This window comes from Sceloporus undulatus, chromosome 1, assembly GCF_019175285.1.
Source record: "Sceloporus undulatus isolate JIND9_A2432 ecotype Alabama chromosome 1, SceUnd_v1.1, whole genome shotgun sequence".
Lineage (NCBI taxonomy): Eukaryota > Metazoa > Chordata > Lepidosauria > Squamata > Phrynosomatidae > Sceloporus > Sceloporus undulatus.
This window is the reverse complement of record NC_056522.1, coordinates 238,037,079-238,050,186: the sequence shown is the minus strand read 5'-3', so window position 1 is coordinate 238,050,186 and position 13,108 is coordinate 238,037,079. Positions and strand designations below refer to the sequence as shown.

The window sequence follows — 13,108 nt, the reverse complement described above, 5'->3', positions numbered from 1 at the left end:
GTGTTTTTTTAAAAATAAAACTATTAATTTCGGGGAGAACAAAAACTATGCTTGCACATACAAATACAGGATTTTTTTAGATGCATAAGGAACTGAGAATGAAATTAAATGAGGGAAATGCAGATGTAGGCACAACCTTACAGTTCTTATGAGATGTCATTAGTGTTGAGGGTGATTGGTAGAAATTCAAGCAAAGATAGTTTGAATTTCATACATAATGTAATTAAAAATGCGGACAAGAACATGAAATATTTGCAGAACATATGAGTAGAAATGGGAATTAGAATTTCAGATTTACATGCATTCATATATTCATATTCATATACTTATTCCTAATATGTCTGTCACCATTTTCAGTGATTAGAAAATAATGTCCACATAATATAATTCTAGTTGTTTCAGTCTACAGACCACAAAAATGGATGACACCGTTTTGATATATCAAAAACAAAGAGCAATACTTCCTGATATTTGTGTTGTTTGGCTTTTCAGTTCCAAGCTGAACATTTTATGATGTGCTGATTTAGAACCTGTCCACACTAAATCTCTTGCAAACTACCGTGTGTCTTTTTGAAAACTGGCAAGGTCTAAATTAAGTTTTCATAGGAGAATCTCTTTGAATTCCTGTTAGCTACAGTTGGTACTGGAGCCTACATTAGACTGGAAAAGAATGGCTATTCTTGGCTGACCACATAAGTGTTGATAAGCAGGACAGGGCCTTAATTAGCTCCCCTGCACCACCACCATTACCTAATTCCTATGTACTGTGTATCTGTCAGCAAGGTGGTTTTTTGTAGTAATCTGTATCTCATTTGCTTGGGTAATATCTGCATGCTCTCTCATCTCATTTCACAGACTGATGTGTATAAAATGAGAATAGCAGAGAAGAACACACCAGGGACATACAATGAAATTCCATCTCTTCTACTTCTCTATGACTTTTCTTACCCTTGAACTTAATTCCATGTGCCTCACTGACCAAAAGAGATAGGGTCCCCTGTCCCTGGCTTCTTTAACCTCCGAACGAGGAAGGAGAAAGTAAATTTTTCTGCTTATGTACCTGTGCATACTTCTCTCCTAAGGGGCTGGAAAGGAAAAGCCAGCTGTATTTGGAAATGTGCAATCCATCTTTAATGTCATGAGGAATAGCTTTTTATTAGCTTTTTATTAGATCATTGCTACATGTTGATCTATTATAGGGAATGGGATGTTAGAATGAGAAACCTCTTGCTTTAAATCCTAATGATTAACCTGTAAATATTATCCAAAGTTAGATATCTCCCAAAGAAAATACTGTATGCGATAATCTTACTTTTTTTAATTGATTTTAAATTACAGGAGAGTAGATTTCAACTGAACATTAGAAGGAACTTTTTGACAGTAACAGTGGTTCAGCAATGGAAATAATTCCCTAGAGAAGTAGGGAGGTCTGCTTTTCTGGATATCTTCAGAGAGTGGTTAGACAACTATTTCCTGGAGATGCTTTAGCTGGAGATCCTATACTAAGCAGGAGATTGGACTCAATGGCACATGAGTCCCCTTCCAACTCTATGAGTCTATGAATGTTGGGATAAGTGGGGCAGCAAGGTGGAGGAAGTATTAAGAAAATGAGGATTGCCTTTCTGTAGCCGACCAAAACAATAACATTCTGTTTCTGACATTAGTCAGCCAGGTAGAGGCATATGTCCAAAGTTGTGTGTCATCCTGAGCAGGACATGCATTCAGAAAAGTCACAAATCTGGGATTGCTATTGATACTTCTTTCTGTTCCTCTCAGCTTGAGGAAGTAGCCCTCCTATCTAGATGAGACTCTGGTGATGATTACACATTAGCAGGGCAGGTAGCAAATGTGGACCTCCAGATATATTTGGACTTTAAAATCCATCAGCCCTAGCCAGCATAGCCAATGGTGAGGAATACTGGGAACTGCAGTCTACAGGAACAGAGTTGCCCACCCTTACCTTATAGATCCAGCATACAGGAGCATGAGATGCAGATCTGAAGACAGGCCTTTGTTGGAGATTGACCTTGGATGCTCCAGTCAGTATTTGGCCAGAGCCAATGGAAAACCAGGCTTTGCCTGCCTTTTGAAAGCCTCAGTTGACTGCAGTCCTTTATTGGAATAACAGATCTGTTAGTGGGCAAATATATAAGCTTCAAAGTCTTTGTAGTTGCTGCCTTGACTGTTGTAACACTGGGTTGTTTTGTGTGCATTCACCTAATGCAACTAGTGGTAGATGTGATGTTGAGCATGTGTGTGAATTGAGATTTTATGCAAAAGATGCTACTCCTGGTACTTAACCTTTTGGGGGCTAGGGGATAAGAAATTTAGGTAGTTCCTGTAACATTTAGATCAAAACCTGGAGTTTATTCATTGCCCTACAAATGTTAGAGCCACCAGCAATCACTGGATGTGACTGTACAGTACCTGACATGGCTCAGCAGAAATAGCAAGTCTCACTGCTCTGCTTTTTCTGGATCTGCCTCAAAGCTGAGATATCAGATGTCTGACGGAAATTCACAAGCAGAGCATGACGTTATTACTATCATGATTGGCTCAAGACTGAGTTGGAGCAGCTATGACACCCATATCCTATCCTAACTCCAGCATTTGTAGCTCAGACTACATGCACAGATAGACTTATCCATGGGGGAAGTGGGGGGAAAAGTGGAGAGTGGAGACTGTGTGTGTTAATATTAAGTTATGCAAAATACAAAACCTCGGTTGAAAGTGTAGCCAAAGAGCAAATCATAACCAATCCAGAGAGAAATGTTCACTGAATCACAACACTAAATATAATCATCAGCACTTATGCCATTTTCCTGTCATTTCCCCCTCCTCTGGGCCACACAGGCGGTCCCTGCCCCCAGCAATGCTGTTTTCCAGTTTAAGCAGAAGCCAAAAATTTAGCTTTCCAACCATTGGTACTATTGGCATGCTGCTTCCTTTTTTATAGTTACATTGTTATGTTGCCAGTCCCCCCCTCCCCCTGGCTTTGCTCCTGTGCATTTCACAGTACAGCAGCAAAATAGTAGAAACAAACAAGGTTTCCCTTGGCAAGAAAAGGAAATGACTAGAAAAGCAGCTCTTTAAAATAAATTACGTTCACTACTGTTCTTTATCATGGCACAGAAAAGTATCCATGTGCATTCAGGTGTGTTGCTGCACTAAAACCATCATTGCAACAGAACCCACCAGAATACAGTCAGTCTAATTCATCCTGATTCAGATAGAATGCCAAATATATTATCCTTTTTCATACACACAGAGAGACTCCAATTCATTGACAAGCCTATTAAAAACTTTCTTTTTCTACAGTTCTCAAAATGCAGGGGTCTGATTGATGAGATGTATTCCATGCTATTAATGATGCTTTGGCCACTAACAAATGCATATCTCCATGCTTTAGGGTATAATTCAGGCTGTATGTTAAACCTAGATAGAGGATTCCCACTTGAAATCAGCAAGAGTTATCCTGAGCAGGCACCTGTACAATTGTGCTATGAAACATAGTACAGGATGAGTAAAATACAACCCTGGGCCTTCATGAAGTCCTCAGACTGTACTTTTCAATCCTCAGCTTCTTGGCATTCCCTAGAACTCTTCTAGCTTTTCTGTCAAAAAAAAAAAAGATGAGGTGCTTCTCCTCTGTACTGTGCCATGACAATTTTTCAATACCCAAAGTGGGCTTCCAGCCATTTCTTGTGGGTTGCTTTTTTTTAGTCCATTACAGTTGCCCACCTCTCTGAACTTGTCACAGGGATCCTGCTTTTTTCCAGTGCCAAAACTAGTTTTCTGATGTATGTCCCTCTGCCCGCCAAATTGTTTTTAATTTTAACCTAATGCTGTATTGCATTTTATTGTTTTTAAACTCTGATTGTTTAATTCTAGTTTTAATATTGGGGAAGGGGTTGGGAAGGGACCATTTAGTATTTTATTGTAATGCATTTTTACTCTTGTAACCTGCCCAGATTCCTAGTGATTGGGTGGGCTATAAATAAATTATTTTATTATTATTTATTATTAGAGTAAACCTATAGGAGTGATGGGATTTACAGAAATGTTGGCTTATGTCACCCAGCAAACATTATTGCAACTAGTAAGTAGATTTAGCCCTGAGTCATACCGAATGTCCATGTGAATATACAGTTGTGAAGATGAGCAGGACTATGTCTTTAGAAAATAAATCTGTGATGCATACAGTTGGCCCTCAGTATTGGTGGGCTAGCCATCCACTGATTGGAGCATCTGCAGATGGCCCCCCTCCATTGGCTTGAGTTCTCACACCATTTGCTATCTGTGTTGTGGCCTGTGTGCTGCGCCCATAACCCTTGTTGAGACCTATGGAAATGACGCACAGTGTCCACCACGACCACCTGCAGAGTTCAACCACGTCAACAGGACGCCAAGAAGAAGGAATCTGTGAAGATGTCTTCAACTAATAACGACTGTTACAAGTCTTCACTCTAAACGAGGGCTTTAATCTTCCTTTGCAGTATTTACAACATAGATATACACAGTGTATTGGACATCCGTCTCTAATACACACTATTTACACCAACCAACAATAACACAACCTCTGAGGCAGCCACATTAACACACAACCATCTCACTGCCTCTCAGTAACAGACACAGCCCACTCTCTGAGGCACTAACTGTCTCTCTGTCCCTCAGTGACAGTTGAGAACTGACAGTTGACAGTTGCATCAACATTCCGATGATGCCCTGTTTGAATGCTGCCACATTAGCTGCCACTGGAGCTCCAAATTATCTGCACAACAGCTCCCCCTAGTGGCCACACCAATGTCATTTCCTGACAATCTGGGTCCAGGGGGGTCCAGAACAGAACCTCTATGGATACAGAGGGCTGATTGTATTGCTGAAATTTGTCATGAAAATACTTGTCTAGGAAAACTGATGGAGTTACAATAAAAAGAAGGAACAGTTGTATATTGGTGACAAACTCTGTCTTCTTCCTCAACCAAAAGTCCAAGAACAGTTAATCCTATGTATTAAAAAATCAATAAAAGAATACTTACGGGGAGTAAATGTATTAGTAAACCAAAATTTGGAAGGTCCTGGCTTTGGCTGCAACAGTAAGGGCTGTTCGACAGTGGAACAAACTCCCCTGGAGTGCAGTGGAGTCTCCTTCCTTGGAGGTTTTTAAACGGAGGCTGGATGGCCATCTGTCGGGGATGCTTTGATTGTGATTTCCTGCATGGCAGGGGGTTGGACTGGATGGCCCCTGTGGTCTCTTCCAACTCTACGATTCTATGATTCTATTTTGAAAGCTCTGTATTTCAGAAACTTCTTTCAGGCATGATATAGTTTCCTGTATGTGACCCTGTACATGGCCTAAAGACCCCCAAGGGCAGCAGACCCCCATCTGATCTTGGAAGCCTAGCATGATCAGCCCTGGCTAGCACTTGGATGGAAGACTACCAATACTACCAATGTTGTATGCTGTATTTTGGAGGGCAAAGAAAGGCCACATCCAATCATACCTATTTGTTGGTGATAAAGAAAAAGGATGCTTATATTAAGGGGAAATGGGTGAAAAAAGGATCTCATGCTATAGCTATTGCAAAAAATAGCAATATCTTCATTAATAGGCACTAAAAATCTTCAGGTTCAAATCAAGATTTAAATTGAGTCTTGCTTGGAGTGTTACAGCTATTGTAACATCACTTAATTACTCTATTAGCCTAAAAGATGCTAATCACAGATCAAACAAGGAGTCATTGCAGTCCATTTACAGTTTAGCTATGAACCACCAGGTACTGAGGAATCATATGACTACATGTGTGGGTCATGTCCCTGCCCCAACCATACTGGAAAGTGGCTGAGGAGAGTATGTGGTGATACTCAAAATTCTTCCTGCTTAAGGGATCCTTAAAGCTACCCCTGATCAAGTCTGAATGAGAGCATTTTGAGAGATGTTCAAAGACTTGTAAGTTAAATCTTATAGGGAAGGAAATTAGTCTTCTTGAGTAAAAGACCCAAATCTGCAGTGTTTCCATACCATCTGCTTCATGTCTCTAATTCCTCAATGTTAAACGAAGAAAGGGAAAGAAACTCCTGACCTCCAGATACCTATTGAGCCCTACGATCAATGAGGGCTAGGAGGAAATATTGTGTAAGCCTAGAGGTAGAGGACAATATAAAGGCATTCTTATGCAAAGATTTCTGGTGTCTTAAATTAGAAGCTGAATTGAACACAATCCTAGAATCTTAATGCTTCATATACAGTAAGTTGTTCCTTGAATTTTACTACTTTAATCATGCTGCCCCTTAGGAATCATCTCAGGATAACTAAGATATATAAATTATAATATTATACATTCCATGGGATACATATTACCATCCAAAGGAGTTTTCCAGTTTGTATCCTGGAAATTGTGGCATCTTCAGATACACTCACATGACTGTCAAATTCTGTGGAGTTGTATTACATTGGACAGAACCTTCTCCTTGGAAGATACAGCTTATAAACTTGGTATTGAGATAAATTCCTCACTCAAAACCCAGTTAAAAGTAATTAATCTTACCAAAATTACCAGATTCTATAATGAAGTCACCCACACAATTTTTTGGAAGTTCAGGACTACAGTTTTTTTTGGAAGTTTGGAAGACTTGGCCCAGGGTAAAGGGAGGTGTCTTCCTGAAAACTCAAGTTGGAGGGAACTTTCTATAAATGGAAAATGGCTATTCTTTTATATAGCTGTCATTTCACACCAACTGCCAACTATCTGGAAATTAAGACATTATTACATTTTAATGTTGAATTTTGGACTTTTATTAAATTTTACTGCAATACTTTTTACACCTGCAACTGCCTGGTAATTCACAATGGTCAGTGTACCTGGCTTTTTATAGAAGTCTGTAGTACAGCTGATGGTAATGGCTGTAATGGGCATGGATGGTATAAGTAGAGAATGGCTTATTTTCTTGAATGTCAGGCAATGCTCCATGACACAGAAAGAATGTATATTTTGAGCTTCCCAGATGTTGTAGGGAATGGGATGCCTCTTGCTTACATATAGCACCATGTGTTTGACAGGACCCTTGTGTTTGCACTGGTATAGCTTAAATTGCAATATTCCCACACTCAGGTATTTGAGTTGTTGAGTCCTGCTGATTACTGAGAGACCTAAAATGTTTGTAACTATGCTAGACGAGACTCGAATCTCACAGATGGAATACTTCCCTTGCCAGTACACAGCAAAAAAACAACAACAGTTTTCCCCCCAGCAACAGTGTTCTCAGTGTATGTGGTTTACATGTTGCAACCTGCTAGCCATCAGCACTCCATCATAACCAAATACATTGTGAAATATCTTTCAGGAAGCCATCTCTGCCTCTGAAGAGGTTAACTCTGAGTTACTCCTTTACGTCATTTTTGACAGATTCCAGGGACCATAGAAATAATAGAATGCTGAGCCTTCTTATCTACCAAACAAGCCAGCTCTGGATGGGGTGTACATTTGAAATGAGAAATTGGAGCATTCCTGTTTGGATATTACTATATTCTATGGAGGTTTTGCCCGCTCCTCTTGCAAAGAGTGCACTATTGTCATTTTAAGATGCTGGATTGTGTTCCTGGATTTGTACTAGAATTTGTCATTGTACAAGAGCTTTTACTGGCATAGTTATGTGACACTCACTTTGTGTCTTGCTCTGTTTATTGGTAGAATACCTATACTAATGCAGACAAGCTACTGGAAGCTGCAGAACAATTAGCACAGACTGGGGAGTGTGATCCTGAAGAAATCTACAAAGCAGCACGGCATCTGGAAGTAAGGATTCAGGACTTTGTCAGAAGAGTGGAGCAGAGGAAACTTCTTTTGGACATGTCTGTTTCCTTCCACACTCATACTAAAGAGGTAAGGTGCTTGCAAAATTATATGACTTCTAAATAATACTGGTCCAATATTGCACAGTCATCAGTACAAAACAAAGTTTTCATTGCTGATGGCATACTAGACTGAATGTGGAATGTATAGCATGCATATTCAGAAGACATGAAATAATTACTTGTAAGAAGTTATGTTTTCTTTATTTGATTTTGCACTACAAGAAACAGTGGAAGCAATGTAAGTTCTTTAGAAGTTTGCATCATAATGTTTAGCATCATCTTATAGCAAGATACACTGTTCATAATAACTAAATAGTGATAATGTGCCATTAAAATGAATTCGTATAATGTCTAAGCCATTTTTAAAAGGCATAACAATTACAACAGTATCATCAGACATGGGCCAGGATCCAGTGGTGCACGTCTGCTGATGGAAGCAATTACATCAGCAGAACCAGGAGGGGCCTATTTTTTTCACCTTTCCCAGGTCCTTATACACCCTCAGTGCAGTCTTCTCTTTTCATCCTCCTTCCAGCTCTCTGCACCACTCATAATTCTGCTCTGGAGAGTTTTACAGGGGCTGCAGGGAGAATAGGAAAATGGCCCTTTTGGTTACCCTGAGGGAACTGATGCCGACAACAGAAGCACAGTCTTGGATCCTGTCCTCAGTGACTGATGATAACTGCTTCTTGAGATATTTTATTTTATTTTATTAAACATCAGTTTGTTTTACTATTTCTAATGTACTTCTTTGAAAACATTCAGCTGATGGTTGGAAATAATTTCTGTTTCCATATATTTCATAATGGATCCAAAATACATTTCCCCCTGTGGTTTTCCATGTCTTGCTAATAACTAGACTAAATGCTGTTTTATTTCAAGTGAAAAATGTACAGAGATAAGATACTCTTGCAGCAGACACAGAGGGCAAAGCGTTCAAATTGAAGGGCCCGGGGGTATAATTAAAGCATACTTCACATTTTTCCCCTTTAGACTAAAGGCTATTTGGTGGTATGTGCCTTCAGAAGATAAATTTTATTCTGTGGGGGGAAATAATTAATCTGAATCAATTGTTTTTTTCTTCTTCTCCTTCATACACTGTAGCATCTGTGCACACTTGATACATCAAGACACGCACAGAAACTGGTGGCTTTGCCAATATTAGCTGAATTACATACTTCACACAAGTAATGTTTAATAAACTACAGTAGAGTTAGGGGAGTCTGAATAAACAAACATCTTTGGTCACAGATAAACTGGTGTAAAGGAAACAGTCAGCAGTGCATAGTTTTCTCAGCTCAGACAGGAAGAAACATTTTCAGCTATGGGTGGAGCATGGCAAACAATATACAGTACTTTTATTTCATGGTTAAAGCACCTCTTTATTGTTGCAGAGAGCCTGCCCACTTATTTACCTATGCCATAAGTACTTCTATGGTATTATTTTATTGATGTAATGCCACCTCGATCCATGGAAGAGGTGGAAAATATAAATAAACTAGTAGTAGTAATAATAATAATAATATGATTTATTTATATGCCGCCCAATCACTGGGAATCCAGGCGGCTTACAACGGAGGGGATAATAGATGGTTCCCTGCCCTCAGGCTTACAATCTAAAAAGACATGACACAAAAGGAGAAGGGAATGGTGGGGAGGAGGGGATCAGGTCCAGCAGTTCTTCTCTCCCTCTGAGGCCTGGACCAAGGCAGATGGACTGGAGGGAGGGCTCTTCTCTTACTACCCAATAGTTTGTTGAGGGAAATGTGGCATGTTAAGCAGTGATATCACAGGGGTTGGTGTCACACAGTGCGGTAACTCAAGGCGTCACCTCTCCCCTTTGACCTCCTTCAATACCACACCATACAGAATTCTTAGTAATGTTTTTTGTACTAATGTTACTCATAAATTGTAATTCTCATATATCACTGAAGGTAATGATAATAGTTGTGACATAAAGAAGTAGCAACATTAAAATTATACTTATCAGGAGGTCATGGGTATGAATTTGCAGGACTTGAGAAGAGCAGTGGAGCAGAGCAGGGAGTCTTGGAGATATCTCATCTACAGGGTCGCCATGGGTTGAGATCGATTTGAGGGCGGATAACAACAACATCGCATGCACCGTTTAAATATATTTACATATACATAGTTTCATGTGCTTAAATAGAAAATTGGCTAAAATGTGATGTTTTTAAAGAAAATTGTAAAAGAACATCTTTTGAATTTTATTTTGTTTAACTTAAAATGTAAAATTTAATTTTTATCCCCTCAAGAAGCATTCTATGAAAGGTGGAAATCATTAGATACATGGCTCAGATATGAGACATCTCAGTAAAGAGCAAGGAAAACAAATAAAAAATGAAATCATTGGAAGCATTTGAGAAATTAGATCACAAAATGCATTTGCTATTATACACAAAATTAAAAGAAAGATTCAAAATTAATCTAAAATTGAGAGCTTTGAAGAAGATGGAAGAAAATTTTACACAATGTTTTGTAGCACAGAAGGTAAAAAAGACAGCAAAATTCAATAAAATACTTTTCTCCAGAGAATTAGTACAAGACCAAATTAAAGAGTCTATGATAAAATAGGCCATGGATATAGAAAATGATACTGACCTGGAAAGTTGGATATATTCAAGGAAGAGGATGCAACACTTTACAAAATGTCAAGACCTAAAAGAAAACTATTTGAAAATGTCCCACCAATGGTATTTAACCCATCAAAAGATTGCAAACATTGACAAAACAGAGCGAAAGACATGATGAAAATGGCAACAAGCAAAACGACCCTTGTCTCACTTGTGGCAGAAATGTCCACAGGTGATTTTTTTTAAAAGAACACATATTACAATAAAGAAAATCTTGAAAATGACTCATCAGATGAGTCACCAGAGATTTATCTACTTAAAAAGATCCAAAACAACTGAGCTTACAATAAGTGACTGGAGAGACAAATAGTATGTTCGGATTAATTAAATCAGAAGTGGGGAATATTAAGGGAAACAATATATTACAAAATCAGATAAAAGAAGGGAAGTACAGAATTATGGATATATAGCAAATAGGTGATAGGCAAACAGATGTGAAATAGTAATGATGAAGGAAAGGAGGTTTATAATGTACAAACAATTAAGTAATTTTAAAAAACCTTTGACTGAGCCTCACCCCACCCACACCATCTTTTCAGTATTTTAAAGGAATGCAAATGAACACCACAGCTCATTTCTGCCCAAAAGCAGATGTTTGGGGAGCAGTGGTGTCACACACACACCCAGGGTGTCACCTGGGGTGGTCTGCATCCCCTGCATCCCCCTACTCACACCCCTGATGTTTAGAGATGTCTTCTAACAGCGGTTTTGGCAGGCCTTGTCTTCCCTGAGGTCTATTCTTTTTTGTGTACTTAACCTGCTGTTTTGGACAGGGAGCTAAAGAAATACTTGGAAGATGAAACATTCCTGCCTGGGGATTGTATCCAAACTTAGGTAGGATTTTTTTTTTAAAAAAGACAATGCTATCACACTATAGCATGATGACTGTGAATTAATATTTCTCCTAGAATTAGGATTTATATTTTGGGCCATTGCATAGGACTGCTGTCCTCTGAAATCTCTAAGCATTTGTAGCCAGTATAACATGTTGTTTCTGTTTTATTGTAGACTGGCAGTCCATTCATTTCAGTCCTTGGGTATTTGTCAGAAGAGAAAAGATCATAGTTTTTTGTTTATTCATTTTATAGCAGTTAAGTTCTGCTGTGACTACATCCTGGCTGCATATTAGTTTATAGTTTTCTATTGTCATCATTATCACCTCTAGTGTTGGTCAGGTTTTATACATACTAATCAAAGGATATCAGTGTTTATTTGTTATTCATTTGCAAGATATTCATATCTTTAACTTTGTACTATGCTTATGATAGTTCATCAACAGTGCTCACCTTTTAACTTATAGGATTACTGAAGTTGGGTGGGATAGGGGGCTATTGTTTGTTGTCCAGAAATATTAAATATAAAGACACTGACAGCATAGTTTGCTTTCAGTACAAGGAACTACTGGTGGATCCGAGTGAAAATGGCATACCCCTATTCTTCACCCTGTTTTCATGCAGTACATTGAGAATATTATTCTGCTTATTCCTCAAAGGAAAAGGAAATTCTTCAACAGGCTCTGGACAGGTGGGTGGAAGCACCCGTCAGTTTTAATAGTCTCTTTTTATTTCCCTAAACTGTTTTCTTTGTGAGTGAGAGAAATAGTAACTGTATTAGCAACTTAACTTTCATTGTGCATTCCTCATAATGCCTTATACCTGGGCTGTTGTGGAGGAATTGAAGGCTATGACAAAAATCTGGCAGATGGTACTTTACAAAACATCGTTTTTTAAAAAGAAAATTCTGAAGAAGTTCCTTCAGAAAACTTCTTTCAAGTAATTTCAGTTCAGCTCATCCTAAAATATTACTATAATACAATTTCTACCATCTACCAGAAGAAATACATAAATTCAATCTGGACAATGAGGAAACTAATATATTCCAATGAATTCTGGATCAAACATCAACCAATTGTTTTTACTTTTTATTGGACATTTTTATTGGATGTTACTGTTCTTAATATTTTTTTTCCTACCAACCTATCAATCACAAACGAGGTTATTTGGATCACTGCTGTCCTTAACATCTCTTTTACCTTAGCTACTTGTCAGTCTAGTACAGTGATTATGGTGTATTCTTTTGCCAAGAGATGGTATCAAGTTAAATATTTAAATGGTTATAAAATGTCAGAAATCAATGTGATCCTTTGAGAAGGTGGACTATCCTTTTGTCAAAGAAGAAGCACTATAATTTGCTTAACCCTGAGAAAGTTATTAAAGAATGATTCAGAGCAGTCACAACTCATGGAAAAAACTTGAAGACGTCTCTCAGAATCAAGTCATCTGTCATGTTTAGCAAATGATAGTACATACCAGAGGGGGGAAATATAGATGCTGGGGAATCAGCAGCTCTTGACTAAGGATTTATGGGATGTTTTGAGATAGGGGAAAGGGTAGGAACATCATGATTTCTGCTCCAGAAAGTCTAATAAATCATTTGCTTTTCAGTGTAGGGTGCTACTTCTGTTGGAGGTGCATATTTAGTAGTCACTTTTTAAAAATCTGGAATAATTATTTTGATGCTGATTGCATTCACCCATTTTTTCCTTCAGCTATAAAGTAAGCATAGAATTTACCTTGACCTTGACAGTTCAGACTTGTAA

General features: G+C 38.4%; 1 protein-coding gene across 1 annotated transcript in view; it reads left to right on the top strand.

Annotated features, from left to right (window-relative positions):
- KALRN (kalirin RhoGEF kinase) overlaps positions 1–13,108 on the top strand; it is a 695,315-nt gene that overhangs the window by 450,823 nt on the left and 231,384 nt on the right. Inside the window, 1 exon segment of the mRNA XM_042446189.1 lies at positions 7,692–7,883. Within this exon segment, the coding sequence (XP_042302123.1) occupies positions 7,692–7,883 (192 nt within the window).